At 38.6% G+C, this 17,969-nt stretch overlaps 1 protein-coding gene across 1 annotated transcript in view; it reads left to right on the forward strand.

Annotated features, from left to right (window-relative positions):
- The window catches only part of csmd3b (CUB and Sushi multiple domains 3b), a 361,413-nt gene that overhangs the window by 304,139 nt on the left and 39,305 nt on the right, over positions 1 to 17,969 (forward strand). Inside the window, 13 exon segments of the mRNA XM_019350799.2 lie at positions 56 to 152; positions 3,661 to 3,765; positions 3,850 to 3,968; positions 4,451 to 4,520; positions 5,082 to 5,198; positions 5,407 to 5,616; positions 7,123 to 7,311; positions 8,053 to 8,230; positions 11,325 to 11,470; positions 15,321 to 15,401; positions 16,859 to 16,972; positions 17,100 to 17,288; positions 17,497 to 17,643. Of these exon segments, the coding sequence (XP_019206344.2) occupies positions 56 to 152; positions 3,661 to 3,765; positions 3,850 to 3,968; positions 4,451 to 4,520; positions 5,082 to 5,198; positions 5,407 to 5,616; positions 7,123 to 7,311; positions 8,053 to 8,230; positions 11,325 to 11,470; positions 15,321 to 15,401; positions 16,859 to 16,972; positions 17,100 to 17,288; positions 17,497 to 17,643 (1,762 nt within the window).

The raw sequence follows: 17,969 nt of genomic DNA on the forward strand, positions 1-17,969 counted from the left end.
CAGTTTAAGAAAATATAAGAATCACTTCTGTTTTTCTTTTTTTCTCTCTCTCCAGATACAAGTCGTGAGTTTTGCCACTGAGCATAACTGGGACTCTTTGGATTTTTACGACGGTGCTGACAACCATGCACCAAGACTGGGAAGCTACTCTGGTAAACTTTTTTCCATCATTTTTTTATGATGTTTCTCAAATAGAATTCTATAGTGCTGGGAATAATTCAATATTAAATGCACTAAAAGGGACATACTTGAAGAAAATATGGGAATTTAAGATTGCAATAATGTACAAAGTACATGCGTGAGAGCCCACAGTTACGCTATTTAGTCTAAAAGGAGTGCAGTCCATCTTGTCTGAGATGTATTGAATTTTTATATATTTAGTGGATAACAATACTGCCTTTTCTAGCACAGTACACCAGTAACCATCAAACAACCTATTTCTGATTCCCAGTTTTGCATCATTGAAGATCTATAGTAGGCTGGGAAATGGTTACTAAGGCATTATATATTAAGGTTTTTAGGGCACTTAGTCTGATACCAAGCAATTGAGTTTCCAATTAGAGTTTGTTATGCTGTTTATCAAACGCTTCAGATAATTGGAGGAAGCTTTTCATTCCACCAATAAGGAAACAATAAGAAGTGGATTGTATTTTAGGCTGATCACAGCCAGTCTTGACAGTTAAAGAAATAAAATTTGAAATCTGCTCATGTGGCTCCCTGCAATTTGAGTTAAGCTGGATGCATTTAGCGTCTCAGCAGGAGCCGAGTTACATACCCAGTAAGGCCTGTGTCAAAATCTCCTTTGAAAGACATGTAAAAAATATCTTTTGCAAAACTAATTGATCCTCTTACAGCCAAATTTCCTGCTAGGAGTAAAGATGATCTGTCAAACTCAGTATTAATGGAATTATTCATATTTGTAATTGGTCCCAAAATTTACTGCACTGTGTTGTTAGCGAAAACTTTAAGATAACTTTTCTGCACTAATGATTTTCTTATCTTGTCTAAATTATGATATATGTTTTTCTGCTTCAGTCAAAAGCGACAGTGTTATGTGAGTCGTAAATCTGTTGTGGAGGCTTGCAGAACTCCTCTGTATTGGACATTTGTTTTTGGTCTATATCTTTTGACTAATTTGAGCTGCTACTAAGTCCTGATGTGCTAAATAGAGGACACCCTGGGCTTTCCATTGATATGTGTTTGGGTGGCTTCTTTTAGCTGCAATAAGGAAGGAAATCACACAAGAAGTTCAATGGGAGGATTCCCTTTTCCTCAGTTCTCAGGAGGATATACAAACTTAATGCTCTCAATATTTGTGTTTTAAACAAAATTGTTGATTTTCACTTGCACCTGCCATATAATTTTTTTTTCTTTTTAACTGTCCCTGTTAGAACAATTATAAAGGTTATCTGAAACAGTAAGCGGTTCCAATGCTCTAAACAGTTTACACTGCCTCATGCTACACGCATACTGGAGGAAACTGTGGCTAGAGACTGCAAAACATCCAAAATTATTCTAACTGTGTCCAATGAACTTGCAATCTTGTTGCTTTTAAAATGGCTGCTTTAAACACGGGGACCAGATCTGCGACCACTTGCTGTCAGTTGTGTCAAAATGGACAGAAAGACAATAAGGCAATTAGCTGTGTAAATTATTCGCAGACATCCTGCATTAAAACAAAAAGTTCCCAGTCACTGCTTACATTCAGTGTCCTGACAGAACCTCATAGTTTCAAAACAGAAATTCAGAAATTGCCCCACAAATAGTGACGCAGCTGCTGGAGGACAGCGATTTAACTGCAGAATGACACAGGTGCACAACAACCAGCATTTTATTCAGTTCATTTCAATTTATATTTATTCATATAGCGCCAAATCACAACATCAGTTGCATGTTTTAAGGTAAAGACCCTTCAATAATAAAGAGAAAACAGAGACAACTCCAATAATCAGATGACCCCTATGAGCAAGCGCTTTGGTGAGAGTGGGAAGGAAAAACTCCCTTTTAACTGGAAGAAACCTTTGGAATAACCAAGCTCAGGGAGAGGCACTGGTTAGAGGTGAGGGGAGGAAGACAAGACAAAGTTAGGGTGTGGAGGAGAGCCAGAGATTAAGAATAACAATGATTAAATCCACAGTGACATTTATATAGGAACATAAGCAGAATACAACCAGTTAGCTCGCAGCTGAGTTGAGACTTCTGTAACAAACAGATACATGGCATCTGAGTCAGACCACACAGGTTGCACTCCACCAGATGACCTGTGCAATCACCTTGCAATCAGAAGTGGTCAGCAAGTTTTGGATGCAACATTCTCAAACTCTGGGTGACCGATTCTTTGAAGGAACCACTTGCAAGTGCAAAGAAATGCATTTTCAGTGCAATCACTGGGCAAGTACCAGTTTTTCCTAGCTGCAAGAAGGTTGCTGTCCTATTTTCACTCTAGCGTGACTAAGCCATAAAATGGAAATTCCCTCCAATTTCCCAGCACCTCATGTTCAACCAAAAACTGTGTTCAGTTTGGATGTAACCTGTATTCCAGATTTACTTTTTCATATAACTCAGACCACTGCCCAAAGGAGAAGTCATAATCTCCTCAGGAAACCTATACTGCTTTAGGGAAGCAAAGTCATCTGGGTACCTCCTATTTGTATTAAATAATCCATGAGAGGACTTGACATCTTTATAGCAAGCTAACTTAGAGATTATATGGCGCACAATTAAAATAACATTATTCTATCTGGATTTCATGTAAAAATATAATTAATGAATAAATCTTTGTTGAGAAAAGATGGACCTTTTTTATTAGGGTTAATTACAACTCTTAATTAATACCGTCATCCATCCTCAAATAACTGTGATAGTTAAATCAATGCAGTTAATTATTTTGGCATCAATCAGGAATTATTATTATGGGAAAAAAAGCACTTTTTATTTTCTGTCATGATAATGAATGATAATGTAAAAACAACAACAGGGGGCTGCAGACTATTCAGGAATGTGCTAATTATTTTCCCTCACAACAGGCAACCAATAACATCTACTGACCCGTTTCACTGCTGATCTGTCTCTGTTTCTAAGTCTTTCTGGCACACCTGCCAGCGAGCACAACACAATGCAAATCAAGACTTTTTTTACTCTGAAGTGGCGATTGCGAAATATAAATCCACAAGTAGCTTATATCAGGAAATGTTGTTACCGCTGTTGCATCTTGAAGCGCGCCAAGAAAAATAAATGGCATTTCTGCTAATAAGGAGACTGGAGTATGCTCATATTCCTTTGCATAAAAGATCATCTAATATGTTATTTTGAAGGGCCGTGATTATACTGACGCGCTGTGCCAGCTTTGCTTCAGTATTGCATCTCCATTTTCTTTTTTAACTTTGTACTCTCCCCTGCCACGCTAAGTAGGTCAAACCAACATTTGAAAAGTGGTTTCAAATAAAACAGATGTCTCAAATAAAAGTAATTCCCTTCTCCCTCCTTCGAGAGCACTTCACTAACAAAAAAGAAGTAAAAATGTAGGTTTGGGAGGCCTTTGTTGTTTCCTTTGCTGTCAGATAACTAAGATCATGTGCTTTAAAGGCCTTAGTTGAAAAATGAGGAAAAAAATGTGATCATGGCCCTCTGTTCCTCTTCTCCTTTTCTCCCTGCTTTCAGGCACTACTATCCCCCCTCTCCTGAATAGTACATCTAACAACCTCTATCTCAGCTTCAGCTCTGATATTAGTGTCTCAGCTGCTGGATTTCACCTGGAATATACAGGTACATATATATCTTTAAAGCATTTTTATCTGAGGCATGCGGTATTTCCAAATAATCATGTTATTTTTTCACATCTCTTATTAGCTATTGGTCTGGAGTCATGTCCAGAACCTCAGACTCCAAACTATGGAATTAGACAAGGAGACAGGTTCATGGTGGGGGATGTTGTGCAATTTTCGTGCGAACAAGGATACTCTCTTCAGGTAAAAAATCCACATGTTGGTCCTTCTTTTCATATTAAGTGGCAGATAAACATAAATCACACATACTGCTAGTTGTTTAATGCAAACTGATTTCCAGATATTAAGGCTTTTTTAATGTGAAATCATTAAAGCATGTTCAGCTTTGCCACCATTCATTCTTTTTATCCACTGGCTGCATAAACCAAAAACTATTTAAAAGAGTCAAAAGGAAACCCCACTCTCAAGTGGTTTACACAGCTCTTGCTAAACATACAACTCTGATGTGGTTTGCATAACTCCTGAATAATGTATGTCTCTGGTGCGGTCTGCCCAATTTTTGTACAGTATTCTGTCAAGTTCTGCTTAATATACAGATCTGTACTATTAATGTAAATGCACAGTGATTAATGGAAAAAATGTAAAACAGCATGTTTAAATCAGTGCAGTCAGGGATTTCTTTACTCGTTTCTAAAAAAGATTGTGGTTGCTTTTACCGTTTTTAGGGCAATGCCCATATAACCTGTATGCCCGGACCTGTTAGGAGATGGAACTATCCTGTACCGCTGTGTATCGGTAGGTGTTTCCTCAACATTACACCCATCCACACACACATACACATATGCATTCAAGCGTGGACGTGCTGGGAAACATGCAAAACTTCAGTGCTGCAGAAATGATGCAATCAGCCTCCACCGCCTTCACTGGCTCTCTGGAAAATAAGCTGTTTGATCAATTTACTCTCCTGTGATGAGCTGATTATTTGGTATTCTGTGCAGAATACTACTGACCCAAAGCTAAATCAGACACTGCCATAAACATGCAGAGTGAACCAAAGCGTCAGCATGCACAGAGGCAAAGTAGCGAAAACAAGCCTTGGACACATTTCAGCTCAAACAACGCTAACATGTTTAGGGTGTGCATTAGTTAAAGTCAACGTTTTATGTAAACTTGCAAAATATCAGGTTATAGAAATAAAATCTCGAGTCAGTAGCGGTGTCTTTTGAAAAGAGAAGCATGTCTGCTTCCTCCTGTGAGGTCAGCCTCCTGCTTTTGATGTGCTGCTTTCAACACTGAAACACTCTTTTCCTTTTTTCCTTCTTTCTGTGTTATTTATGTGTGTGTTTGGGTGTATAGCCCATTGTGGTGGGTCTATGGCAGACGTAAGTGGAGTGATTCTAAGTCCTGGTTACCCCGGCAACTACCCCAGTGGATTAGACTGTACATGGACGGTGAACTTACCTGTCGGCTTTGGTAAGAAACACTGTCAACTTTTGAGTAGAGTTTAAAACAAGTGTTTTCTTTGAGTTTGTTTCTCAGTTTTCTGTCTGTAGCACTTCTTTCTTGTTTCTCTGTTTGCTTTTGGTTTTGGTGAGCCCTGTCGATGAGATAAAGTGCAAGTATTTTTCAGGAGACTTTATTCGTATAACGTCATGCGCCGTATTGCTTTTTTCTTTCCCAGGCATCCATCTCCAGTTTTTGAACTTCTCCACAGAAGCAATCCACGATTACTTGGAGATCCGTAGTGGAACACTGGAGACGGGCTCCGTCATTGACCGATTCAGCGGCCCAGTCATGCCCAAACCTCTGTTCAGCACCACCCACCAAACCAGCTTTTTTTTCCACAGTGACTATTCACAGAACAAACCCGGGTTCCACATCACGTATCAAGGTAAACGTTGCTTCTCAAAGCACCTCTCCAACATCTTGTTTACATCGATCATTTCCTAAGAGAGACAACAAGAGCAGACCGCGACTGTTGCCGATGTGGAAACAACTGTCTCACTGTGACTTGATTTCTCAGGAGCGATTACCGTAACAACAAATTCATCTACTGGGATAAAAATGTTTCTTGACTACAGAAGCAGCTTGCCAAAAAGATTACTGGGTGCATGCAGGTCCTCAATTTGGATTAATTTCAATGACGAGATGAGTTTTATATTTATTCTGTCTGGCACTAAAATGGTTTGAGTAGTCTTATATTTATTATGACAAATCTTGTAGATAGCCTAAATATGTTTCGCCTAATTCCATTAATGTGAAAATTACAGTGGCTGATGAATAATACCTTTTATCTCTTGACAGCAGCACTGCCACAGTGTTTTAAAATGGGGAAAATATGAATACCCTCAATTTCATTTTTCCCATTACCATTATTTCTCCCAGTGTTTGTCTGTCTCAGTGACATGTTTTCCTTCCAAGCCCTGGCTATTGTAGCACCGGCTGCGGACAATTATGCAACAATTATGTTTTAACTTCAAGCTGGCGGATGTGATTTGAGAATATTTTGGCATCATGTTAAAAACAAGAACTGCATCTTCGTTGATGCAGGATGGCCGCATCTTTCTTTTTTTTTCTGTGACAATTTTAAATTCTAGCTGAAGATTGCAGTTTTTTTTAAAGCAAGCCAGAGGAATACAGAGTTACAGTAGTCATTTTTTTCTTTTAAATTAACTTTAATCACAAAGTAAAGATCATTTAGCATTTGTCTCTCAGCCTATGAAGCTCATCGCCGTGCAAAAATCACCCTCAGCTCTAAGCTTTATTCCCTCGCGATGCTCACACCAACGCTCATAGGTGGAAATAGTTTAACATGGAGAAAAGCGGTGCTCTCACCAGTGTCGCTTCTCTCTCTCACTAACCAACCAGAATCAAGGAGAGGCGGGACTGATGGTATCGAAGCTGTCAATCATAACAGATGAGCGGCTTGCCCTGGCTGTCACTGACATGCCTGTTATTAATGACCTGACAGCAAAACAAGTCAGAAAGATGTTGAGTCTTTTTTAACTAACTTTTTGGTCAAGCAGCTTTTAAATAGGATGATTAAGATTTTTTCCTTTTTTTAACACATTCAGGGTACTTTAGGATACTCAGATTACACTATTAAATGTAATCTGAAATTTATACAATTTACCAGCAACACTAACTGAGAGTAATTCTCCTTTGAGCTTCGTATGGTTGTATGGTTGGATGTATCCTGATCCACTTTTTTAAGTGCTTGCATTTATGTTCTAACAGACGATTCATTATACAGTGTTAGAAAGGATAGATTTGTTGTATGTATTTATTTTGCTTGATTTTAGTTTTTCAACCAACTGACTGTTCACGGTTGAAGCTGCAGTTCATACTGTGGCTCGTTGCTATTTTTCTTGAATAATTTATGTTATTATCTCTGCAGCCTACCAGCTCCAGAGTTGCCCAGACCCTCGACCGTTTCGAAATGGCATCGTGATTGGCACAGATTTCAGTGTTGGGATGACGGTGTCGTTTGAGTGTCTGCCCGGATACTCTCTGATTGGAGAAGCCTCGCTCACATGTTTGCACGGAATTAGCAGAAACTGGAACCACCCATTACCACGATGTGAAGGTAAATTACATGATTATTCTTATTCCTTTGATTTGAGGTGATTGATAATTTTTGCTGGCTTTCAGTTGAGTCTCCTGCATCTTTTTGCTGTGCCTCTCATACAGGCTTACAGGGCACTTAATAATAATGTTTGACCACATAATAAATCATAATGCACAGGCTTACAAATTCCAAAAGAAGTATGAAGAAGTTTCTCTATGAATTCTTTTTATAATGAATTCCTTAATTTGTTAGACATACATGTGCTTTTATAAACTTTCACTCTCAAAGATGACTTTTTTGGAGGATATGTGGTGCTATCATAACAATATAGTCTCTTAATGATGTAAACACAATATACATATATATAGAGAAGGATATTATTACTGTTGTAAAGATTAATAATCTCACTATTTAATAAAACCAACTTATCTTACTCTTATTGTTTTGGCGTACTCCACACATGAAAAAAGGCCCAATATTTGTTCTTGACAGTCGTTCTAATTTCAAGATGATAACATTTCATATTAAGCCATATTGTTCTAACATCAGCACAGCTGAGAGTCAGCTGAGCTGTGGGACAGAAATAAAAATGTAATGACAATTTATTAAAGGTGTTAAGGTGTTATCCAGCGGTCATTACATGAGTGATAGAGACATTTTCTTTCACAGCGATCCCGACAATTACTGAAGCTTCACAATGGCAGTACTAATTTGCGGGTAATTTATTAAGGGCAATTCTGTTAATATTCTCACTTGCAGCACTCTGTGGTGGTAACATCACGTCATTAAACGGAACCATCTACTCTCCCGGTCATCCTGAGGAATACCCAAATTTCCAGGACTGTGTGTGGAGCGTTCGAGTTCCTCCTGGACACGGGATTTACATCAACTTTACTGTACTGAGCACGGAGCCCATATACGACTACATTACTGTGTGGTAGGTGCTATTTACTTTTTCAATTAGCATGTTTTATATTTGCTCTACTTCTTAACTGACAGTATTCATGCTCATTATGTGCTATTATTATAATGCTGTCCCTTCTTCTCTCTGCTTCATTAAAGTGAGTTTAAGTAAGAAATGTTTTATTTGACTGAATAACCATTTAATTTGTACCACATAACTTTCTGTTCACACACACACTTTCTTTTCTCTCTCTCTCTAGCTGGATGTTATCCTCTTTAAAATCTTTTCAGAGCTAACCACTAATTGGCTAAATTCCTGCAAGGTTACTATGACTGCAGACACCTTGCCATGCATATAAAGTCACTCTGATATAATTTTCTTCTTGTCACGGTTTACCCATTTTTGTTTTTAGCCATAGGTCTTTCTCTTCTTTGGCCTGTCCCTTACACTATCTTTAATGCTCGGCCAGCCTTATATGTTATATACAATACATCGTTCTCTTCCCAGCTAACCAGCCTTGACTTCTCTCTTCATTATTCTTCTTGAGGAAAACAGCCATTGGCAACACCAGACATTTTGTCAATGCAGGTGCTTAAATGGTGCTTAGATACCACGCTACATAGATATCTGCAGGTACAAGGTGGTAGCAGAACCATAAATAGATTGCATCGTTTATTGCTACGGGTGCCATGATGCTGCCCCTTTCTCCAGAGTCCCTCCACTAAATCCTGTTTCCTATAAATAGACAACAGGGTGCGACGTAGCCTGGCGCATAGGCATTTGAGGCAGGGCTGAGCAAAAAGAACACAACAACAGCAGGACAAGACGTGGTTTGCTGCTGATACATTTCCTTGCAAATCGTGTATTTTTAGACCAGCACAGAAGGACCGAATGTCTGGCTTGTTCTTTTGTTATCCTGTCTTTCTGTAAGCACTGCCAACCTTCCAGATGTCCAGGTCTGGCTGTTTCTTTAGCCACACGGAAACTGTAAAATTGTTCTAACAAGAAACTTTCTCTCCTCTTTAGAAAGTCTGAGAACTCTCAACTTTTTAGGTCAGTAGGAAATATAATGAAAATTAGATTTTAATTTAGCTCAGATTTTAAAAAAAAAAAAATAAAGGGTATTTTTCACACAACATTCACCACCTGATATTCCAAGATGCCTTTATTGTCTGTAGAAGTCATGAAATTATAGATATGATTAGCTTGCCATGGTGTCAAAACTGCTTTTACAGTTCAGTTTTTCCTCAGACTTGATAAGAAGCCTCACAGGATTGCAACTCTGTCAACTGTTTCTCACTCCAATATCAAATATAACTCATTAACCTAACTTTCTAGGAGTAAATCAAGTTTTCAAGCTCAGTTGGTGATTTGATTTGGTTGTAAAATGTCAGAAAAGCAGGAATAAGACACTACAAAAATGGTATAATTTAGGAATAGAAAAACATCAGTTCCTTGACTGTAATGTTTAACTGGTTAGCAAAATTTCTGCAGCTTACTAATTCATTTGATTCATTGCTTCACTCCTCAGAGTGCTACAGGATGGTGTATGGCTCAGTTATATCAAGCAAATCTGTAATTTCACACTTACTGCTTTATGGTATTGTTTGGCTTCTACACAAACATCACATTGCAGACCTTCTTCTTTAGCAGCTATCCACTGAAAAAAGCAGCTTGTTTTCTTCAGCAGTTGGTGTGTGATTTGTTTAGCTCTAGCCTTTAGTCTATAGTTGTGCGATATCCAGCCTGTCTTTCCCACACCACAACACAGTTGAAGCATGTGCCGCCCACCCACAGCTGATTGTGTGAATTCCATGAATTGGTCGCACAGCGTGTTTCTGACCCTTTGGTCTGTCAGAAAAGTGGACGGACTGAAGCAAAGACGGCACAAGAACGCAGTAAAAACTCCCGATCTTAGTCACGCAATCATAATGCTGGCTCCCCGTAGAGAGCACGATGTCAGTGGTAGAGGTGTGATTTTCACAGCGGTCTCTTCAGTCCAGAGCCAGTCGACCTGACAGTCGCTTAGTCTGCTAATTGGTCTCAAACTGGGAGGCTTACTACAGCGCTCCACTGCAAAAGTTTCCATATATGTCACAGATGTTTCTATATATTGTGCAACCTTATCTTTAAAGCCTATTCTGTACTGAAAGTGTTGCGTTGACATACTAATAAATGTTAGCGAGCGAGTGCTTCAGCTGTAATCAAGCAGTGGAAGGCAATAAGTGCAACTACTCTGATGACTCTGAGCCACCCAATGCGAATCAGAGAAGAGGATGATTCCGTTCATAACCTGGCAGGTATAATTAGTCTCTTCCAAAAACACTTAACAGCAGGAAATAATCATTTAATTTAACTTCATGATTATACTTTTTAATCACAGATAATGAGTCTGCTATTGGTTAGTTCCAGTCTGACAGCTGGTGCTGTCATTAAAGGTGAAATATGTTCACTGAGAGCATGACCTGCCATTTGATGGATAACCTCCTGCCTGCCTTCTCGGGTAATTGTGTGACTTTACGAATGCCAGGCCCATATTAGTGGGAACAGTGAAGCCAAGTCTACACCAGGACTAACATTTGTTATTCTTATGATCTGACAACAGTTCAGTCAATATTTATGAACTCATCCTCAAGCAAGAACAAGAGAGCCGTAGATTTGTGGGTTGTGGTGTTATCAAGAGCTGTTACTTTGTCAGAGAATTTGAATCTAAATTTCAGAGCATTTTTTATCTAAATGAGCTTTTTGACATTGTGGTTTGTATTGTTTTGAGAAGGAAGATGAGCCCATAGCCATGCACAATCGCTGTTGGAGCCAGCACTTTGTCACACAATGTCCATCTGCATTTGCAGTTAATGGAGCAGGTCTCATAAAAAATCGTCAAGTCTCTTCTGTCTTTGTTTCTAGCCTTGGAGCAACCATTTCCTGAACATAAATAGCCATCTAACTGTCACCAATGACTGCAATAACTTATTCAAATTATATCTTAGGTGGACGCTCAACCCCATTGTTCTATAAAGAAAGATCAAGTCCACTCGTTTATGAGCCTTTAGTCTCTCGCTGTCTTCTTGGTAACACAGGTTTTCTGTCTGTTTTGTTTGTGTTTCATTCTGTTTTTTTACCACAGGGATGGTCCAGATCAGTCTTCTCCTCAGATTGGACAGTTCAGCGGAAACACAGCTTTGGAGTCTGTCTATTCAACGTCCAACATCATCCTCATCAAATTCCACTCGGACTTCTCTGGAGCCGGCTTTTTTGTCTTAAGTTATCATGGTAAGAGAGAGACCACATTATCACAGAGATAACGATAATATCAGCCTGCCGTAGAAGAGGAGCATGTCACTTGATTGTCTGCGCAGTTACAGATGATGCTCTCATTAGCGCTTTTCTCTGTAGTTGTCTTTGTTGTCCTGAGGTATGGTAACAGTGTAGCGCTATCATTAGTTCTAGTTCTAATAGTTTTTTGTTGAACTGAACTCTCTTTAACTTCACAGTCAGATCGACTTCCTTTGACTCATTCTGACTCATGAAAATTGATCTTCCTCTCTTTGCCACATCCTATCACGGTGATTAGTCATAATTTTGCTATTAATATTCTTAATGTTATGAACCGAGTTGATAATAGCAACACTGTAGAAACATTCTCTTTGAAATGACTAAACTCGTCATTTTCAAGCTTTCGTCTTTCTGACTTTATCTTTGAGTGCGGACTACTGAGGAGTTTCACTGTACCACTATCCCGCCCACTGTTACTACCCAGTTATTTTTAAATGATGCTTAAAAATGACTCCAGCAAAATGTTAATACAAAGTTTGTGATGTGTGATTCACTTTGGGGCAACACTGAAAAGCTTTTGAGGTCTCGGCTTCTTGAAGAAGAGATTATTAAACCAGCTGGTAACATTTCCAAATGTGTTTAAAAAAAAACACTCTGGTAATGCTTTATAATAATTTATTTTTAGAATGATCTTACCATAAATACACAATACGATCTGTATTTTTGTTTGTTTGTCCATGAAACAACCAAAATTCAAGCACAGGTACATCTTTACTTATCTATAGCTATTATGACATCATCATGTTGCCTGGCAAAATTATAAAAGTATACTATTTTAATTTTTCAACATTAACTTCTGTGTTAATAGCAAACGGTGAATATACTCAATGTCAATATACATCACTGATGGTGATGTTTATGTATGGCATCAATATTACATTACATCTACACAATAACCAATGAAGTTATGTTTTATATCAAAAATGTAATGCTGGCTAAATAATTGTATAAAACTAATAAAGGAAATGGGATTTTAATGCATAGTATTATATATATATATATATATATATGTGTGTGTGTGTGTGTGTGTGTGTGTGTGTGTATAGTATACAGTAAATATAGTTGTAAATATAATGAATAAATAGATGTAGATATTAATAAATGCACCATTAACTAATAAATGTCTAATAAAGTAGTGCTAATCTTAATAAAGGAATAAGATTGCTTAGTAGAGGTTTAACGTAGCCTAATAGGCTTGTTTGTTTGATGCTGTTTACTTGTGGTTCTACTAAAGGTAGCACTGCAAGGGATGGAACTTTTTCAGCAACTGAAAAGCTCATTAATCTTGTTTTTGTTAAACTTCCAATTAAATGATGGTTTCCTGTGTTCTTAGACGCTGTCAGATTAAAAGCACGTTGATAGCTTTATCTCTTACATACAGTAGAAAAAAAAAGTAAGCAGCAAACCTGCAATTTACTCATAAAAATGTGTGTTGCATTGCTTAAGAAAAAATCAGCTATTGAGTGTTTGTCTTTTGCACCCTGTCAGTAGAAAGAAGTGTTTTGTATCTGTCTTACACCTTAAAAAAACAGTCATTTTCCCTTCACAGACTTTTGGAGTATTTTTCCTGGTCCTCAGCTGCTCTTTCTCCATGCCTGGACTGTCTGTGCCATTTAGGTTTTCATCTCACCTTAATCTTTGTGCTGTGGTCCTTCGGTGCCCCTGTATTTCTTTTTGTTTTCAAATACTGCTTAAGGTGAAAACCACTCCATTCATCTAAAGATTCCTACGCATAGCATACTGTATGTCAAAGTACATAAGAAATCATCAAAATGTTTAGAAGCAGGGAAATGCAAAACTCTTTTTTTATATTACATAAAATTTGCATCTATTGTCTTTTTAAATTTCATTTAATGGGTGAATCTATATTTTTACTGACTAATGTTTCTGGTATGTGTCATTATGTCACAAAAGTTAATTCCACAATGGTTTTACTTTAACTACAAGATGACAGGCTTTTTTAAAAATGACAAAATAATGTTTAAAGAACCTCATGAGCTCTTGACAGCCGTCATAATGAATTGTCATAAAGCTGAAGATGATGCTGTTTTTCAAAATAAAACCTAATATTTTGGAATAACAAGAACGTCACTACACTGTAAAGATGGCTGCTTATTTTTTTATGTCAGGATAGTTTGGTTCCTGAAAAACTGCCGTTTTTGGTGTAGTTCTAATTTGACAGCTTCAAATGAGTCACTTTTTTGCACTCGTTTCATCCGTCACAACACAGTTTCTCATTGGTTCTCCCGCATTCTCTCTCACAGATGTACCCACGCCTCTTTTTTTCCCCCCCGAAGCCTGTTTCCTACTTCTCAAAAGTTTCTGTTCAGTGCTCTTTAGTGAAAATATGTCAAGTTGTTTTTGAACAGGCTTCCCTTTTTCAGACAGATGACACGTTGTTAATGAATTTTTGTTGGCAGGTTTTAACTGTCAGTTGTCACACTCGCACAGGAACAGCACCATCTGATGGATTCAAGTTTACTTTCAATTTCTGCTTTATTGGACGATGAACAGCAAAAAGTGACAGGGAAGACGGATAAAATGGAAAGGGGGTGACATGTATGGCAGTAGTAGTTAGCATTATTTTGTCGCGTCTCTTTTCGAGACAATATTAGAAGAAAACAAGAAAGACAGCGAGAATGAAAGAAAGATGAGAGCAGAGCAGCCTATTTGATCATCTGTACAGAACTTAAATTGTTGGATAATAATTACCAGAAGAATGGGAACCTTTCATGATTCGCAGCCTGACGTTTTCTTAAGCAGGAACTTGTCACTATAAAGTATTGTTCTTAAGTTTTCCTTTGAGTGTCCTTCAGTGACCTGCAAAGAAATTCAGAATGCCCTAGTTTGAATCTGAGACAACTACTAAAGAGCACATTTAGTTTGAAATGCCAAATAAACGCCAAAAGAACGATCAATCCACCATTTGAGGATATTCATCTACTTCAGCGCTCCCATCGTTGCCTGGATTACATACTTGTTATTCTTCATTTTCATCAGTCAACTCAGTGGAGTGGTTGAATTCAAAGGTGTGGAGCTTCCATACACAGATGAGGGCCACGCACGGGTGAATAGCATCATGAACACGAGGCTGAGAGAGCCAGTGTATGTGACATGCATGTGGAAGTAGCTATAAAAATGGTCTCAGAGCTAAGCGAAATCGATGACTGCTAACAGTGATTTCATCACGCGCAGAAGCACAGAGATTGCTGCACACACAAACTTAGACATGCACTTGCTCAAACATTTACACACATCCCGGCGCACACTCATAGACCACAGGGCTTTGATATGCATTAGAGCATCAGAAACTATCGGCAGGTCTCATTTTCATAGTCAATTTCATCTTGACTTACAGCCCTTAGCCCTCTCTCCTTCGCTCGCTTCTTGCCCTCCCTTTTTCCTGTCTGTGTCTGCCTCTATTCTCTAACTCGCTCTCTCTCTTTTCACTCTCTTTCTCTCTCTCTGTGTGTTAGCAAGTGATCTACAGTCATGCAGTAATATTGATTACAGCCTTCAGCTCAGTGGCTGTGAAGTTAGTTCCTCTTTATGATTCAAGACAGTGCTGTGTCTGTGTAGCTGATCTGTTCTTGATTCCATACTTTGTCCACCATTTGAACTTAAAAAGTTCAGTTAAACCGATGCGACTGAGATTGAATGTCACACTATTCTGTCCTTTCATTGCACTTGGAAAAAAATTTAATTTAAATTTGAACATGGGTTCCTTTAACACATTTTTTATACATCGTCCCTTTTTCTGTCTCCTCTCCGTTTCTGTATCTCTCAGCCTACCAATTAAGGGTTTGCCAGCCTCCCCCTGAAGTTCCCAATGCTGACATGCTGATGGAGGACGGCGAGCTTGAGATAGGTGAGCTGTCTGTCTGCCTGCCATGCTCACAGATGTGTCACTTTGATGGATTAAAAGCACGAATGATGACTTCAATCAAGGATGATTGGTGTTATATTGTGTATATATATTTTGTAATTCATTTTGTATAGGTTTAAGACGCGCTCCAATCCAATCATATACACTCACTGGCCTCTTCATTAGGTACACCTGTTCAGTTGTGCATTAAGACGAATATCTAATTTGCCAGTCACATAACTGGCAATAACTAAATGCATTTAGGCATTGAGGCATTAGGACAACCTGCTGGAATTTAAACCAAGCATCAGGATGGCAGATTTTGCAATACAACCACATGTAGGATCTAGAGAAAATATCCAGTGAGGAGCAGTTTGCTTCGTGACAAGGCCTTGGTGATGCCAGAGGTCAGTGAAGGAGGATGGCCGGACTGCTTCAAATTGATAGGAAAACAACAGTAACTCAAATAACTGCTCTTTACTACCAAGGTATCCACAAGAGCATGTCACACAACACATCAAACCTTGAAGCAGATGGGCTACAACAGCAAAAGATCATACCAGGTGCCACTTTTGACAGCTAGGAACAGCAAACTGAGGCTACAGTTCACACAAGCTCACTTAAATTGGACAATAGTAGATTGGAAAAATGTCATCTGATCTGATGGGGGGGTTTTTTGCTGCAATGTTCAGAACAGGGTAAAAAAATTGACATAAACAAAATAAAAACCACCCTGCCTTGATTCAGTGATTTAAGCTGGTGCTGGTGTTCTAATGCTGTTGGTGACGTTTTCTTGGATCACAAATCTCAGATCATCTCAAACGGGTTTCTTGAACATGACAATTGGTTCACTGTACTCAAATGGCCTCCACAGTCATCAGAACTCTATCCCGTAGAGCACATTTGGAATGTGCTGGAACAACAATGGATGCCCAGCTGACAAATCTGCAGCAACAGTTTGATGCTATCATGTCAGCATGGACCAAAATCTTTGAGGGATATTTCCAGCACCTTGTTGAATCTATACCACAAAGAATTAAGGAGGTTCTGAAGACAAAACAAGGTCAAACTCAGTAATAACATATTGTAACTAATAAAGTGGAGCGTGGGTGTACTGTGTATACAAATAAAAGTCCTGTATTGAAAATGTGGCTCGAGTAAAAATTGCTCCTGGCATGTGATAATATTTCATGTTTTTATTGCCAATCATCAAGCTGAAGTTTGTATGAGTTAAATTTGTAGCAATTTATAACAATTCATCATCTCAACAAGTTGATAACATACTTTCTATTGAAACGTTTAATTCTAATGTAAAGTAATTAGAGTATATGGGCTGTAAAGTACAGACTTTCTTCAAAATGTGTTGAAATCAAGCACTCAAATGTACTTAGGGTTTACCACTCTAAGCTATGCTAGCACCAGCTCTGCTTTCTATAAACACACTGATTTTGTGTCTCCAGGCGACATCATCAGGTACAGATGCCATCCTGGATTTTCACTGGTTGGCAGTGAGATTCTTACCTGTCGCTTAGGAGAGAGGCTGCAGATGGATTCACCACCCCCAACATGCCAAGGTCAGTGGATTCCAGTACAAAACCAGTTTAAGTTACTATTTTCAGCTTGACACCGTCAAAAGAATACATCAAACTGTGTAGTCATTCAATATAACAATTGGCTTTGCTATTTATTTGTTGCTTACAGTTCAGTGCCCTGCACATGATGTGCGATACGACTCCTCGGGTGTCATCTTAAGCCCTGGCTGGCCAGAAAGCTACCCTAACCTTCAAATGTGTTCGTGGAGTGTTACAGTGGAGAAAGGATACAATGTCACCATAACCTTTGAAAGTTTTCACACCGAGAGAGAGTTTGATGTGTTGGAGATTTTTGATGGTAAAAAACACAAAAAGGAACGCAGATTTCAACATCAGAGAGCCACACATCACACTCATAGACACATTTTTGAAAGAATACACACTGCTGTATTAGACCAAATGTCACTGTATTCTCATGGTCTCATTCTTTCTATTATTACTGTCTGTCTTTCCCTGTCTCTCTCTCCATTATCCCATCTCTTTCACTTTATCTTAATCCGTGTCAGGTCCCACATCCAACAGCCCCACCTTGGCGACACTTAGCGGTGACCTGCCAACACCCTTTAACCTCACAACCTCTGGTCACCAGTTCCTAGTCCGCTGGTCTTCAGACCATGGCACAAACAAGAAAGGCTTCAAAATTCGCTATGTTGGTGAGTACCAAAGTATGTATCCCAACTTTATTTTACTACTACTTTTAATATAATGCATGGAAATAAGGACAACAGCAGACAGAGGCAGACAGAAGGAGCTGTTTGTACAATTTAATTTGCACAGTAAGTATTTAAAGATGTGAAAGTTTGAGAGCTTATGGGAAGAAAGTTCGGGAAAAAAATATCACAATATCTCGCTGTGCCTTATTTCTCTATCTTTAACATATTTTTCTAGCAAACTTCTGTCTGCCTCCTAAAGCACTTTACTGAAATGCGTTATAGGTTAGTTCTTAAGTTTTATCTGTGTGAAGACATCTTGATGAGCA

Source organism: Oreochromis niloticus, linkage group LG22 (genome assembly GCF_001858045.2).
Source record: "Oreochromis niloticus isolate F11D_XX linkage group LG22, O_niloticus_UMD_NMBU, whole genome shotgun sequence".
Lineage (NCBI taxonomy): Eukaryota > Metazoa > Chordata > Actinopteri > Cichliformes > Cichlidae > Oreochromis > Oreochromis niloticus.